Source organism: Penicillium atrosanguineum (assembly GCF_028827265.1).
Source record: "Penicillium atrosanguineum strain IBT 20685 chromosome Unknown utg000005l_segment0_segment0, whole genome shotgun sequence".
Lineage (NCBI taxonomy): Eukaryota > Fungi > Ascomycota > Eurotiomycetes > Eurotiales > Aspergillaceae > Penicillium > Penicillium atrosanguineum.
Window position 1 is genome coordinate 178,578 of NW_026623137.1, and position 12,206 is coordinate 190,783.

General features: G+C 52.1%; 3 protein-coding genes across 3 annotated transcripts; 1 reads left to right on the forward strand and 2 right to left on the reverse strand.

Annotated features, from left to right (window-relative positions):
* Positions 1 to 227: 227 nt before the first annotated feature.
* On the forward strand, positions 228 to 2,212 carry N7443_006294 (uncharacterized protein; the record flags this gene model as incomplete). The annotated part of the gene is made up of 3 exons (XM_056886350.1): positions 228 to 269; positions 325 to 555; positions 611 to 2,212. 3 exons carry the CDS (start codon positions 228 to 230, stop codon positions 2,210 to 2,212), a joined length of 1,875 nt encoding a protein of 624 aa, XP_056739999.1.
* Positions 2,213 to 3,650: 1,438 nt separating this feature from the next.
* N7443_006295 (uncharacterized protein) lies at positions 3,651 to 4,471 on the reverse strand (the record flags this gene model as incomplete). Its single annotated transcript, XM_056886351.1, has 3 exons — positions 3,651 to 3,926; positions 3,982 to 4,116; positions 4,232 to 4,471. 3 exons carry the CDS (start codon positions 4,469 to 4,471, stop codon positions 3,651 to 3,653), a joined length of 651 nt encoding a protein of 216 aa, XP_056740000.1.
* A 2,303-nt stretch (positions 4,472 to 6,774) lies between these two features.
* gfsA (glycosyltransferase family 31 protein) lies at positions 6,775 to 8,364 on the reverse strand (the record flags this gene model as incomplete). Its single annotated transcript, XM_056886352.1, has 1 exon — positions 6,775 to 8,364. One exon carries the CDS (start codon positions 8,362 to 8,364, stop codon positions 6,775 to 6,777), a length of 1,590 nt encoding a protein of 529 aa, XP_056740001.1.
* Between the last annotated feature and the right edge of the window lie 3,842 nt (positions 8,365 to 12,206).

Consider the following 12,206-nt stretch of genomic DNA (forward strand, 5'->3'; position numbering starts at 1 on the left):
GTAAAGGTGGAATGACGTGGGGAAGAAAGGGAGTTGTCACTCGTGTCCAACTAAGCTCGGATCCGCTCCTTGGCGTCCCGTCCGCATCCAGCAGACCTCCCCTCTTGTGTTGAACTTACCTACTTTCTACCTCCCCTTGAACCCCTCACATTATGCCTTTACTCCGGTAGTGCTTTCTTCTCTGTGCGCTCTACGGCCCCTCCGTGGCCCATGTACCAGACTCCAAGATGGGCAACCTAGGTGGCCTGTCGCCGCAAGGCAGCGTCGCAGTGAGTGTGGATATTGACATGTCGGATCTTCAATGGCTAATATGTTCTGTCATAGATCGGCATCCTCGTCGGGCTCATCTCGACCAGTTTACAGGCTATCGGGCTCACACTCCAGCGCAAGTCTCACCTCCTCGAAGACGAGAAGCACCCATACGATGTGCGCCGCCCTCCCTACAAGCGCCGGCGGTGGCAGCTAGGTATGGGAATGTTTGTGATATCCAATATTGTGGGCAGCACCATTCAGATCACCACACTTCCTCTACCTGTTCTTTCCACTCTCCAGGCAGTTAGTTATCCTCTTCCCCGGAGTCGGCAGGGTGACGTTAACATAGCGGTGACAGTCCGGACTGGTGTTCAATACGATCTTTGCGACTCTCATTCTCGGTGAACCCTTTACTCGATATTCCTTTACAGGCACCTTCCTTGTTTGCAGCGGTGCCATATTGATCGCGACGTTCGGCGCTATCGGAGAGCCGGCCCATACTCTAAATCAGCTCTTGGAGCTTCTACAACGCCGGCCTTTTCTGATATGGATGGGAGGAACAGTCTTTATGGTGGCGTTGATTCTTGTGGGATTAAAGCTGTTGAAGTGCTGTTTACCAGGGTCCCGGACGAAACCTGCTCCGGGAGGTCATTTCGCGCCGCATCTGCAACGGCTACAAAGTCGAATCAGGCTGTTCCGGGGCATGTGCTATGGAGCTATCAGTGGGATCTTATCGGCCCACTCGCTCCTGTTGGCCAAGTCGGCGGTAGAACTACTGGTGCGCACGCTGGTAGATGGGAAGAACCAGTTCAACCGTTGGCAATCGTGGGTAATTCTGCTGGCCATGATCTCCCTGGCCTTAACGCAGCTATTTTATCTGCATCGTGGATTAAAACTTTGCAGCACGAGTGTCTTGTATCCATTTGTGTTTTGCATCTACAACATTATTGCCATTCTCGATGGCCTGATCTATTTCCGGCAGACATCCCAGCTTGGCGGGCTCCATGCTGGTCTCATCGCTTTGGGAACAGTCATTCTGCTCGGCGGTGTTCTCTGCCTGTCTTGGCGGCTGGAGGACATCGACAGTCATGCTGCTGTCACCACAGTTGGCTCTACACAGACCGGACTTGGTCCAGGCATGGGGATCGTCGAGGAGCAGCACTGCCCGACCTCAAACGGGCTGGTAGATGGGACGGACGACGAAGAATCTCAGATTGGAGAACAAGAACCCCTTCTTGGAGGGGTCCAGCCTCGACTGTATTCGTCGTATCATCGAGCCCGAGCCCCTAGTCTTCCGCTTATTCCACCGGGTGACCGCCACGAAGCTGCCGATTTCAACGCCGCATCAATCTGGGCTGAGCTTGATGACTCTGACTATGACTTTCCCGACCCACAGTTGCGGTCTTCAGGCGATCGGCCGCGCAGTTCAAGCGGCAGTGCAGTCCTGAACGGCTCGGTGCGCGTCCTCGCGCGCCACTCAACCATTGGTGCAATGCCATACCATCGTACACGAGGCTCTCGCCGCCCTCCACCGATACAAACCGGTCTTTGGAGGCGCTCATCTGCACCTCTGGCAGGGATCATGGGCTCACAACGCAAGCGAAAGAGCCTGTGGAGCTTCTCTGCCTCATCGGGAACGGGCAACCTTGGATACGGAACAATCCGAGAAGACGATGATCTTCAAGGAAATGAGAGCGACGAAACAATTCGTCCCCGAAACCCAGGTTCTGGACTTCTGGCGGGATCGAGGAGGACTCTGGCCGGCGCCTGGCAATACGGACGCCAGTATCTATCTCGATGGGTGCGCCCGCAGGCGGGCAATCAAGCCGACCACGATGAGAACGAAGGTTCATCGTCGCCTTTATTACCTCGCGCCGACCTCCACCTCCCCCGGATACGAGATATACCATCACCAGGCGGTCCCAAACGTGGAAGGCCACCATCGTCTTCTTCGCTTTGACAGCCTTGGAACATTGAGTTATTCCATTTACATCTAAATCACCTTTGCTTGGACCCGTCACATCTTGATACCAAAGACCCTTTTTTGTTCCTTTATTTGTTGCACTATGTACAGTAAGACTCGATGTCTTGTTCTAGACCCGAAACACATTCGCCCGACGATCTGGATTCCGATATACGTGTGCGAGTCAGATTCGTCACGATTCTGGGGGTTTGAAAGCTTAGCCATGATACAGTCAATGATACGATACCACATATTTTTTTTTTTTTTCTTTCTGATTCCCGGTTATCGATTCCGAAGTTTGTGTTGGTTTTGAATAGAAAATGTGGGGATGTACAGAGTATAACCCTAATACTCGCCGTCAACACGTCCACTTAGTTTCTCGGAACTACGAGGGCTGTACTTTTAAATGTTCAATCTTGTAGACAAGGTTTTTAGGGTTGTACCCTTGGACCCTTGCTTCACTAGTTTGACTTGTTTGTAGATGACGATCATATCTGATCTATGTCTAGCTCGATCAAGGGCCTGGTTCGCCCCGCGGCAGATCTGCAAGCTAAATACCTTGACCACGAGGAGAATCGGCAATTCAAAAGTACTTGAGAACTGACAAACACTGAAATAATTGCATTAACTCCATGGAAATACACCCGGCAGCACAGCACCAACTACATACTACACAAAGTAAGGACGGAAAGCCACATCATATCCATACCAGATACAGGACAGGATGTACATCTCGGCGAGCAAGAGGCCATAGGCGTCAGCAACAGATACGAGAATCCGATACGGTGACAAGAATGAAACACAGGATGAGATTAGACACTTGAGAAAAAGAGCGGGAAAACAATATCAATAATGGGTCGTATGGGAGATAAATAGAAAGGGGAAAAAGAAAAAAAAAAAAAAAAGAACCACTTCGCCAACAGATCAATGCACCACGAACACCACCAGCCTCCACCATTATGTCTAGGTAGAGGGGGCAAGGGGAAACAGAAACAGCCAGAATAGCGTCGAAGTCCAGAGTTGTTTGCTTGCGCTCTTAGTCTCTTTTTTTTTTTTTTTTAAAAAGGGTTTTGGATTTGGGGGTAGAGAGGTCATGGCTTGAGCAAAGGAAAAAGAAGCAAGATTTTCTTTCAAGTTCGAGTTGAAAGCAAGACCGTAACACACGTTCAGTAACAAGACAAGACATCCACAGGAAATACCAGCGCAGTGTTTGAATATGTATACTTCACAAGGAGATGGAAGATCAGCATGGACATGCAGATCATACTCCGGGGAGGAGAGAGGAGGATGGATTCAGCGCGGATGGACGGGTATCAAATGAACGCGAGAGATTTGAGTTGCGCAGTGGAGGGAGAGGGGGAGAAAACAGAAGGAAGACGCAGTATCTGGGACCCCGTCCGCAGCGCCGCGAAAACAAAGCAAGAGAGTGGGTGTTTTACGCGGTCGGTTGGTGCTGCGGTGGCATGCGGTTGCCCACGGGCATGCCGGGATACTGGCCACCGGCCTGCTGTTGCTGCTGGAGGTTCTGGTAGTATGCCATCTGCTGCTGCTGCTCATTGGTCATGTAGCCAGGGTGCATGCCAGGACGGGGCATGTTGCCCTGGGGCGCGTTGACGTTGCTGTGAGCGACATCCTCGGGGGCCTCGGGAGGCACATCGCCGGCATCGACGCCATTCTCGTTGGTGGTGGGATCGGGGGCATTCAAACAGGCCTGAGTAAAGGGATTAGCATCATGCGACCGAGATAATCTGCTCGAATCAACTGACCTGGATCAGGTTCTTGCCCTCGGCCTTGGTGACGAGCGGCTGCAGCTTGGGTGTGGTGAAGGTATAGACAAGGCCGGTTTCGGAGACGACCAGCAGAAGGACTTGGGTACCGGTGAGAACGGACAGCTCGTAAGCCTGGAAAGGAAGGAGATGGTTAGTTTCCAGAATGGTTGGATGTGAACGAGCCGCGACGGGGGTATCTGTATGTGCACGGTACTTGGGGGGAAGGAAAGGTGGAACTAGAACGTACCTTCTTCATGATACCGGCCTTTCGCTTGGAGAAGGTGATGTGGCGACGCGACTTGTCCTGAATGAACTTGATCTCAATCTTGCGGCGCTCACGGCCGGGCTTGTCATCATCATCGTCGTCGTCCTCGGCGCTCATGCGGCCGCGCTTGGTGCCGCGGGTGTCAGCGCCGTTACCGGGCTGCTGGAGGTCATCGTGGGTAGGAGAGAGCTTCTCCTCACCAACGGAAGTCATATCGGCCATGATGGAGGTTGAAGGATATTGGTGGCAGGTAAAGACCAAAAGTTGGGAGAAGGTCCAAAAGGGGAAGGGAATCGAAGATACCCAATCGAGTAACGCGTTTTGGGATCGCAGGGTTGGAGAGAGAAAAGGAAGGGGGGGGAAGAGCGAAGAAGGCAAAGTGCGAGTTGCGATGGGCAGGCGGTCAGTCACGTGTGGGGGTGCATTACAGGATCCATAAAAAGGATACTTCTGAGGCCCATACGTAGTGCATATCGCCTCCAAGTACCTTCTGTCCGAAATGCCGATCTTACATGTCATGGACGGTAAACTTACAGTATCCGCCTCCCCCTCTCCGTGATTCTCCATTATAATTGGTGCCTCCTCGGGCCCACCTTGTCCTCCACTCAGCGCGAGGCACGCGCAGCTCCAAACCGCGCCTTCTGTTGGTCTAAGCACTTTCCGCCTCCGCTTGCATCGGTGTTTGAACCCGTCTGGACCCGGGTCTTTTTTGACTTTCCTTTCGTTCCATCATCCCTACACTACATTAGTACCGGACAGTATAGCACACTTGATACTTTCGACGCTCAACGCTCGACGCTCGACGCTCGACGCTCGACTCTCCACATACCTGGCTATACTTGGATCATCCCTGCATTCTTCGCTGCGGCTGACTGCCCGCTGCACCCGGCCTCGGGCTCGCCCCGGCCAGTACCTGACTATCAACCTAGGGTCAATGTCGTCGGGGCTTACACGGCGCTATGGACCGTTTCCCATGCACTCCTGTAAAAGAAACAAAACCAACCGTCGTACAATCAGCCTGCGGTGTACTTCCCCGGTATGGAGTGGGCCTGTCTAGACCGAGCTAGATTCCAGCAGAAACAGCGCCGTCGACGGTCGCTTTCGGCTTTCATCCCCAGGCATAAGGTATGTGTCACGGCATGAGTGTCTATTCTTGGACAAACATCATCCAGGGGCCTTGCACGATATGGGACTCCTTATCTCTATCTTATCGTTATTGTGTTTGTGTTTGTACATGCCACAATCCCTTTCCCTTTTCATCGACCCCTAGGGGGCAAGCATTGTCGGTTTCATCACACAATTCACCCGCACTTGGGTTTCATCACCTTGAAAAAACGCTATAATTAAGCAATGAAGCCAAGGCTCGATACATGAGATGCGTGGCTTTACTACATTAGAATATTTGATCTTGTGATTCCAAGGTTCTAGCCCATTCTATATGGATGCATGCCTCATTTCCAACAATATATATCTTTGTCGAAGCTTTCTCCTGCATGTGAACACCAACAAAGGCCAAAAGGAAGGAAGCGAAGCACACCACAATATTTAAATAACGGGGTATTCTACATTGATCCTAACCTTGGAAGGTCTTCGTTGAACAACCCAGATCCAGGCAGAACTCCCTCTACCGTCCCAGTCTGCCGCGCCAGGTGTGTGTATGGACATTGCTACCTTACACGAGGGACACACCGGCATTGGCTCACCTAGAAAGGCCAAGGGTACGCCCAGGAGACCTCATCAATATCTGGCCGGGATAGGCAACAGAGTCATTCACTTGCCACATGGCTGAAGATGGGCCCCGTCGCGCTTCTCGCGGGCCGATCCGCGAAGCCTAGCACGTAACATGTAAATGTTGCTATACGACAACGGAATGGGAAATAAGTATATTTGAAGTATTCATCATATTCTTCGCATAATGAACCTGGGCATAGTTCAACGCTAATCACCACCAACCGCGACCCAAACACGGTCGTCGGTTCAAGTCTATTTTTACAAAACGATGCATGGCGTGGGAGCCTCTCCCTCTGATTGGGGAAATCCACAAAGATAGCAAGAGAAGCACAGAGAAAGAAAAATGAACGAATAGCTAAGCCGAGGCGTGGGCGAGGATATGTATATCACAGGCCCAACCAACGTACGAAGGCAGCCAGATAGAAAGATGGGGGCCACACATAAAGGAGCCGGGGATATAGGGAGTACATAAAACCACCAGGTTGCTGCACCGGAATGGACTCCGCCAATGCTAACGCCGGATAAATGAACAATCAGAAACTGGAGGACGCGGAGTTCAGGTCACGATCACGAGTCTCATCCGGAATAAAGAAAAAGGTTGGGAAGGTGAGTGGGCGGGTGGTTCGGGGCCGATGCAAATGGTTTGGCGTCGTGACGTGGGAAAAAATAAATAGTGGATGGAAAATCATGTGCAGCGAAGTGAAGATGAGACGATCGAGAATAAAAAATGACAAGCCCCCAAGGACCAGCCTTAGAGAAATCGCTTAAGGGGCTTCTCAGCAAGGCTGAAGAGATCATTGCTGATAGGTACCGGTGATGTGGTGATCGCTGAGACCACCGCCACCGCCGCCCTTGGGGCCGAGCCAGACGATCTCGATCACACTGTGTCCCTCATCTTCCTCGCGCACATAGAACTGGTGGACGTTGTCACCCACCACATACGCATCGTGCATCAACCACCGATCCTTGGTGACACCCTCATCCTCCGCGGGACGGAGGGGACCCAAGCGCTCCTCGAAGCCGCGGGGGTCCTCGGGCCAGGTCTTCTCGACAGCGTCGAAGTTGATGGCATCATCCGAAACGAACTCATCGTAGGTATACTTGACCATAGAGTAACCGTTGGTCAAGACCCAGAAGTGGCGGGTAGACTTGCCGGTTGCGTTGTTGATAGTCTCCTCCTGATCGAAAACCCAACGGCGGAGAACGGACTTCCGGCCAGCGGCCGCAGAAACAGTAGTCATCTTCACGACGTCCTTGGAATACCAGCTGTTCCAGTGGTGCATAGATTCGATCTTGCGACCGGACTCGTAGACACCGTCGACGGGCTCGGTCATATCCATCTGGTAGAGCGAGGGCCAGAGAGTCAGAGGAGTGTCGCCGAATCGCTGGATACACTGGCCGAGCTTCTGGTCACCCGGCTGCTCGCCCCAGGACTGGCACTCGTCGTAGTACTTCATAAGCACATCGAGCAGAGGCTTGGAAACGAAGACACCGGCACCACCGAAAGCGATGTGGCCGAAAGTGTCCACCTGCCAGCTGGCCTCAGATAGGGATCCAATATAGTGCTTCTTCTTCTCATCGAACAGCTTCAGCTCCTCGGCAACGGTAGGAAGAGACAGGAAGAAGGTATCATCGTCGCTGAAACCGACCCAGGTGGTGTGAGGGCGATGCTTGCGGATGTGCTCCGAGAAGGCGTCGACCATACCGAAGTAGCGAGCAGTGAAATCGAGCGGGGAAGCGATGAGAGTCAGATCCAGACCCCTGTTGCGGAAGTAGGTCTCCTGCTTGTCCAGATCGTCGTCGGACTCGGGAACCAGAACGAGAAGACCGGCCTTGGTGTTACCATAGGTGTAAAGCAGGGAAGGGAGCAAGCGATCCAGACGGTCGACCGTAGTGGCTAAACCGAACAAAAGTTTCGAGGTCTCGTCGACATCGTCGTCCGCGGCAACATCAACATCGATAATTTCCGGGCAGACGAAATTCTCCTCGCTGTTTTCGGGAGAGACCACCATTCCGCGCTCCATGGCGACCATCGGTGGGAGAACGGGCTTCTCAATCTCCTCGAGTGTGTGGAACTCGGTCTTGGGGCTCACGAGGCGAGGGCGGAAATAGGCGCGGGTGTAGTTCTTACGGGGGAGCCATTCGGAGAAAGGGAGAGGAGCAGCCAGCTTGGGGTCGACCTCACAGGTGTTGCTGGCGGTGTCTGTGGTAGCCAATTTCTCGGTTGCATCTAACGGAGCCTGGTTGGTGCCCAGGTTCACGCGGTCCAGGTGCTTGAAACGGAGGAAGGCCGTCCGATCATAGCGTTCCATGCACCAGAAGAAGACACCGATTGACAACAGGGCGAGCAAAGGGAAAACCGTCTTCAGCCGGAAGAGAGGCATCTTGACGGTATTAGACGACGATTTTTCCAACATATACGTGAAGGTCGGTGTCGCAAGAGAGGGAGGCAATGAGGCGCCCTCGAATTAGGTTATTTCAGTAAATCGGCGTGGAAGCGAAATTGTGAAACCCGTGGTATCGTTGGGCAGCTGAAGCCGATCACAGCAGAACGAACGGGGCAAGAGTAGTTTAAAGAATGGCAGGCAAGTCAAATGCCGGAAGATAACGAGAGGCTGGCAGCGTCGGGACCCGCGACACGGTCTAAAGGGGGGGTGGAAGGGGTGGAAGAAATCAGTTGTAGATCAACGCGGCTGGACAGTGCGTCCAGGGCGAGAGAGAGAGTTCGATGGGGGTTGGGAGAGAGGGAAGGAGGAGGGAAGTCGTGATGAGGGAAAAAAAAAAAGGGAGGAAGTCAAAGCAGTTAAAGAGAGAGTTGGCAGAGTTGGGGGGGTGGCACACTTGAGGGAATGCGGTATCGTATTACCCTGACTCGTATTTTTGGATCCAACTCCGTTTGCAGCACTTTCCAGTCAGTCAACTATATCATGAGTCTCGGCCTCCGATATATGGGTTGTTTTCCGGATCCTTACGATGGTTTCCCTCTCTCTCGCTCACTGTATCTCTCTCTTTCTCTTGTTCTCCTGCCTGTCTCTCGGGTTTGCTTTGCCGTGTTGATCACATTGGAATGCTGGGTACTGGTCCGGGTACCTGCTAGGTGGTCCTAGGAGATGATCATCCCATCCATGGAAATACGTATCAGAATATTCCTAGAATACCGCAGATCACTGGGTCTGCTCTTTTCCGCCGTCGCAATGGTCTACTTGGCATTTTGGATAGGGAGTTCTCGGGTGCCTATCCTGTTTAAAAGACGGCGTTGGGATGATCGCTTGCATCCAGCAGATCCGGATCCGGGACGGCCACTGGCTCACTTCGAAGATCCAGATCAGGGGATCGTTCCAACCGGCTCTCGAGTCCGACGGAGGACCGTCCGGTTCGCTGAGCGATCAAATAGACACACATACACATACACATACACACATACACACAGTGAATCCCCGTGCTCCATTACAGAGAGCACACCATGGAAGAAGTACCCGGAACCCCGATCATAATGATGCGTTACCAATGTATCGTGTCTATAGATACGTCACGACTGTCCAGGTACGCTTGGACCATAGAAATTTACATCGAATGGATCTGTGTGTACAAAGAGACCCCGAACGACGAACGACGAACTATACTATACTATACAGGGTATAAAACAACTGTAAGGGTTTTGGTAATGAAACGACAATAAGGAAATGATTTGAAGGTCGATCGCTCTGGCGTCCAGCCGCCCCAGCCAGTCAGCAGCCCGTGGGAGGGGCTGTGGTGGTCTACCCTTCCCCACCGACGCGTGTCCCTTTAACATATGTACATAATATTGTGTTTCTTTTCTTAGTCTATTGCCACTTGAGGGTTGGAGTAACTGGAGAAGGCTTACGAGTCCGTCTCAGACTCAGCTACAGGCGAAGGACCCTGGAAACCTTATCGCCCTTCCCTATCGGAGGCAGCAAGACACCATTTCAGCCGTGGTCGGCCATCATGGAAAAGAGTGGGCCGAGATCGACACTGGAGCCATTCACTTCTGGCTTCAGGCTCAGGCCGTGGAGTTTTCGGCCGTGCGGGATTCTTCAAGGGCGATGAGACAGCTGCGTCATGGGTGTCGTGGCGTTCTACATATATTAACCCTCTAGAACGATGCCCGTTGTGTTTCAGATTCTATGGTCACCGTGGGGAAGTGCCTACAGTCGGAGCCAAGAGGTCCAAGGCTCTGGACCGCGGGTCTAAGCGAGTGATATGAGATTTAACCTTAACGTGGATGGCCCAGGTACTATACGCCCTACACGATGGAGTCCTGTAGGCACCCGCGAAAATTCAGGAGAATGCTTCATCTACCGCTGTCCGCGGTACCCGACCTTCTCGAGTGAGCTTACGAATCTCCCAGCCTCGGCGTCTCAGCGTCTCGGCGGCTCAAAGGTGCATGGAATTAAAACAAAAATTCGACTTAAGCTCAGTGCCGTCTTGGCGATGCTGTCATCGTTGAGACTTTAAATTGTAAGATTAAAAATAGGGGGCGCAGCAGAGGACTTGTAATTTATTCATTAAACGGACCCTGAAAACGAGCGTGTCACGTTCGGTGGATCTCTTTCAACAGGGCCCCTGATCGCCAGTCCCTTTCGGGTTCGGATCGCTGTAGTCCACTCATCGAACTTTCCAGGGAGAAAGAAGCACCAAATTGAAGCCGTTCTCGGCTGTGGGCCTCATACTTCGTGCCCTTTACAGCGCGAACTCGAAAAGGGAGTCTTCAAACGGCTAGGTCAATGATGCCACCCATCGCCATTCCGTACGCTCATCGCGCAGGGTCGGCCCCATATATTGAGCCCAGGCACCACGCACGGTGATCATGCCATTCGACTCCTGCTCTCGTCCCTAACCCCTTCTAGGAAGTCATCCTGGTCAGTTCGAATTCCACTGCGGGCCTGATCTGTACGAGGGGAAATGCGATGTGCTGCACATTCTGCTTGGAGTCATGTTCCATGATTGATCGGCCGATCATCATCGGGGCCAAAATTGGTAGGATTGAGGCCCAAAACGACGTCCTGCAGATTAATTGGGCCGGATCGAGATAGGTTGTCAGGCAATCTCCGATTCTGGTACTTCCCCATGCTTATTTTATGATGAAACGCACCATGGACTGAAGGATGGATGCAAGGTTTCTCTACCCTGCTCGATGATCAGTGACATGTCCAATCGTTCGTTTGGGGTATGGTACCTCTGTCCAGCGGCGGCAATCGCCATTCGTTCCCCTCTGACTTGCATGGTCTCACGGAAAGGATGCTTCTCAGATGGCCTGTTAAGCAAACCTCAATAACGGCGTGAGTCTAACGAAACGGCAGCGGGTCCGTATTAAGCTTGATCGCCCTGATCAGGTCGAACGAGAAATGGATATAGTACTCGAGATTCGACTTGCTTCACATAGACATCAATTGATGGTTAGACCCGGATATTGAAAACACCAACATTGGTCTTTGGAAGGTAGTTAACGGATGGTGTGGTCTGGTGTGTTCCCTATCTGCATCTCACCACAGATTGGAACTTTTCGACGAAGTCAAGGCCTTGAAATGGATTCGGACAACGCTGATGAGCGCCCACCTGAGCACCAGGTCTATATAGGCTGAATATCGAGATAATCCATTCTAGACATTCAGGCACCCAAATACCCGCATTTTTCTCGATAACTACAAAAGCCACGCCTAAAAATCTTGGAACTCAAATGAGAGGCCCAAGAACCTTGTTCGATATCATTTTGATAACGGAGATAAAATACCCTCGCTACGTGTGCCTTCGTTTTACCTACGCCCCACTTCATTTCAGGGACCTGGGCCACGGAAATTACAGGGCCACCATACCCTGATACTACCGAGATATTATTCCCTGGTCCCTGCAAAGCCCAGTGGTTTTCTAGGTGTCCATAACCGACGCCATTCCTTTGCACGTGTCCCACTACGGCGCCACGGCGCCCGCTAAGGACGAACCTAAGCTCAGACAGGCGGTTCAGATCCGTTCGGACCGTAGCTATGTTTATTTGCTCCACTATTGTCTAGGATAGCTCTGAAGGCGCTATGTTGCTCGCGTCTGATCTTGAATAGGGGGCGACATCGGTGTGGATCTAGCCAATTTTGGACATTTTTTCTAGATCTGCCAGTGTCTAGACTGGATATTCAGATATACACGAGACGGAGCAGCGTAATTGGAAGATGAAGTAGTTCGAAGAGTGCTTGAATTTAATGCCAAGCTGTCT